This window comes from Microtus ochrogaster, chromosome 16 (genome assembly GCF_000317375.1).
Source record: "Microtus ochrogaster isolate Prairie Vole_2 chromosome 16, MicOch1.0, whole genome shotgun sequence".
In the NCBI taxonomy this organism is placed as follows: domain Eukaryota; kingdom Metazoa; phylum Chordata; class Mammalia; order Rodentia; family Cricetidae; genus Microtus; species Microtus ochrogaster.
Genome location: NC_022018.1, coordinates 24,549,908 through 24,550,940, shown reverse-complemented (window position 1 = coordinate 24,550,940; position 1,033 = coordinate 24,549,908). Strand labels below are relative to the sequence as shown.

The 1,033-nt window shown below is 50.1% G+C and overlaps 1 protein-coding gene across 1 annotated transcript in view; it reads left to right on the top strand.

Annotated features, from left to right (window-relative positions):
• The first annotated feature begins 440 nt into the window (after positions 1-440).
• Positions 441-1,033, top strand: part of Celf2 (CUGBP Elav-like family member 2) — a 521,002-nt gene continuing 520,409 nt past the window's right edge. The window contains exon 1 of the mRNA XM_005354871.3: positions 441-611. Coding sequence (XP_005354928.1) covers positions 559-611 — 53 coding nt within the window. The 5' untranslated portion in view covers positions 441-558. The remainder of the gene's footprint in view (positions 612-1,033) is intronic.

Here is a 1,033-nt window from a genome sequence, read left to right as displayed (position 1 = left end):
GAGCTTTAAGCCAGGTATCAGTGTCCCAGAACCAAGAGGGAGAAAGAGGAAGCAAGCAGCCTAGCCAGTCTTCTGAAGGGAACAGGAAAGGAAATCCCGGAGGCCGGAGAAGCCCCCCAAAGGAGGAGAAGGCTACAGCCTACAGTAATCTGTAAATGATTGCTCCTAAAGTCTGGAAGCTTCGGGCTTGAGCTGTGTTTGTTCCAAAAGAAAGCCGAGGAGCACGGAGTTAATAAAGAGAGATTTAACTGAGAACTCGGGTTGGAATAAAGTGGGCTACAAAAAAGGTCAAATTTGATCAGTTGGAGCAGATTACAGGGGCTTTGAAGGGTGGTGTGGAGAGCTGGAACCGGTCTGGGAAGTAATAGAGCTCAAGATTGATTCAGGGGGTGGAGAGAAGCCAGGACAAGCGCTTATCAGTCCTGGACGGAGGAAGAGCCGTGCTGCTGGGCGCTGCTGCTCCAGCCTGAGCCCAGAAGCCGCCTCTGCCTGCGTCCCTGTTACCCTGTCCAGGCACCTCTGCTCTCGGATTTGCCTTCCTTCCGCAGCTCTCAGACAATGGTTTCCCTAATCTCTGACTTGGACTCCCTGAGAGCCTGGAAAGTGTTAAGGTAGGCCTGCTTCTCTTTCTCTCCCCGCGCTATTTCAGTTCAAGGCCAGCTCCTGCCCACCCCCACCGGCTAGGGAGAGATCCTGGCATTCTCTGAAATGCCTGCGTTGGGGTTTAAGTGACAAGCCAACATGGCCGAAGGAATACTGTGTTCTGACAGAGGCACAACTTTAAGCAGACAGACAAGACATGAAAGTGGTCCTCAAGTTTCCCTGCAGGGGAGCAGAGCAAGGAAGCTCTCTCCAGAGCGTTCGGTGCTGTTTCAATGCTCCCAGTGCTGCCTGGCTCAGAAAAGAGTCCTTAAAGTTCAATGAATCTTTTATTGATCATTTTTTTTTCTCTCTTATATATCAATGTTTCCACAAAACAGGTTTCAAATCATGTTATGGACACTAGTAGCTTGAATCTGATGCTGACTCTATC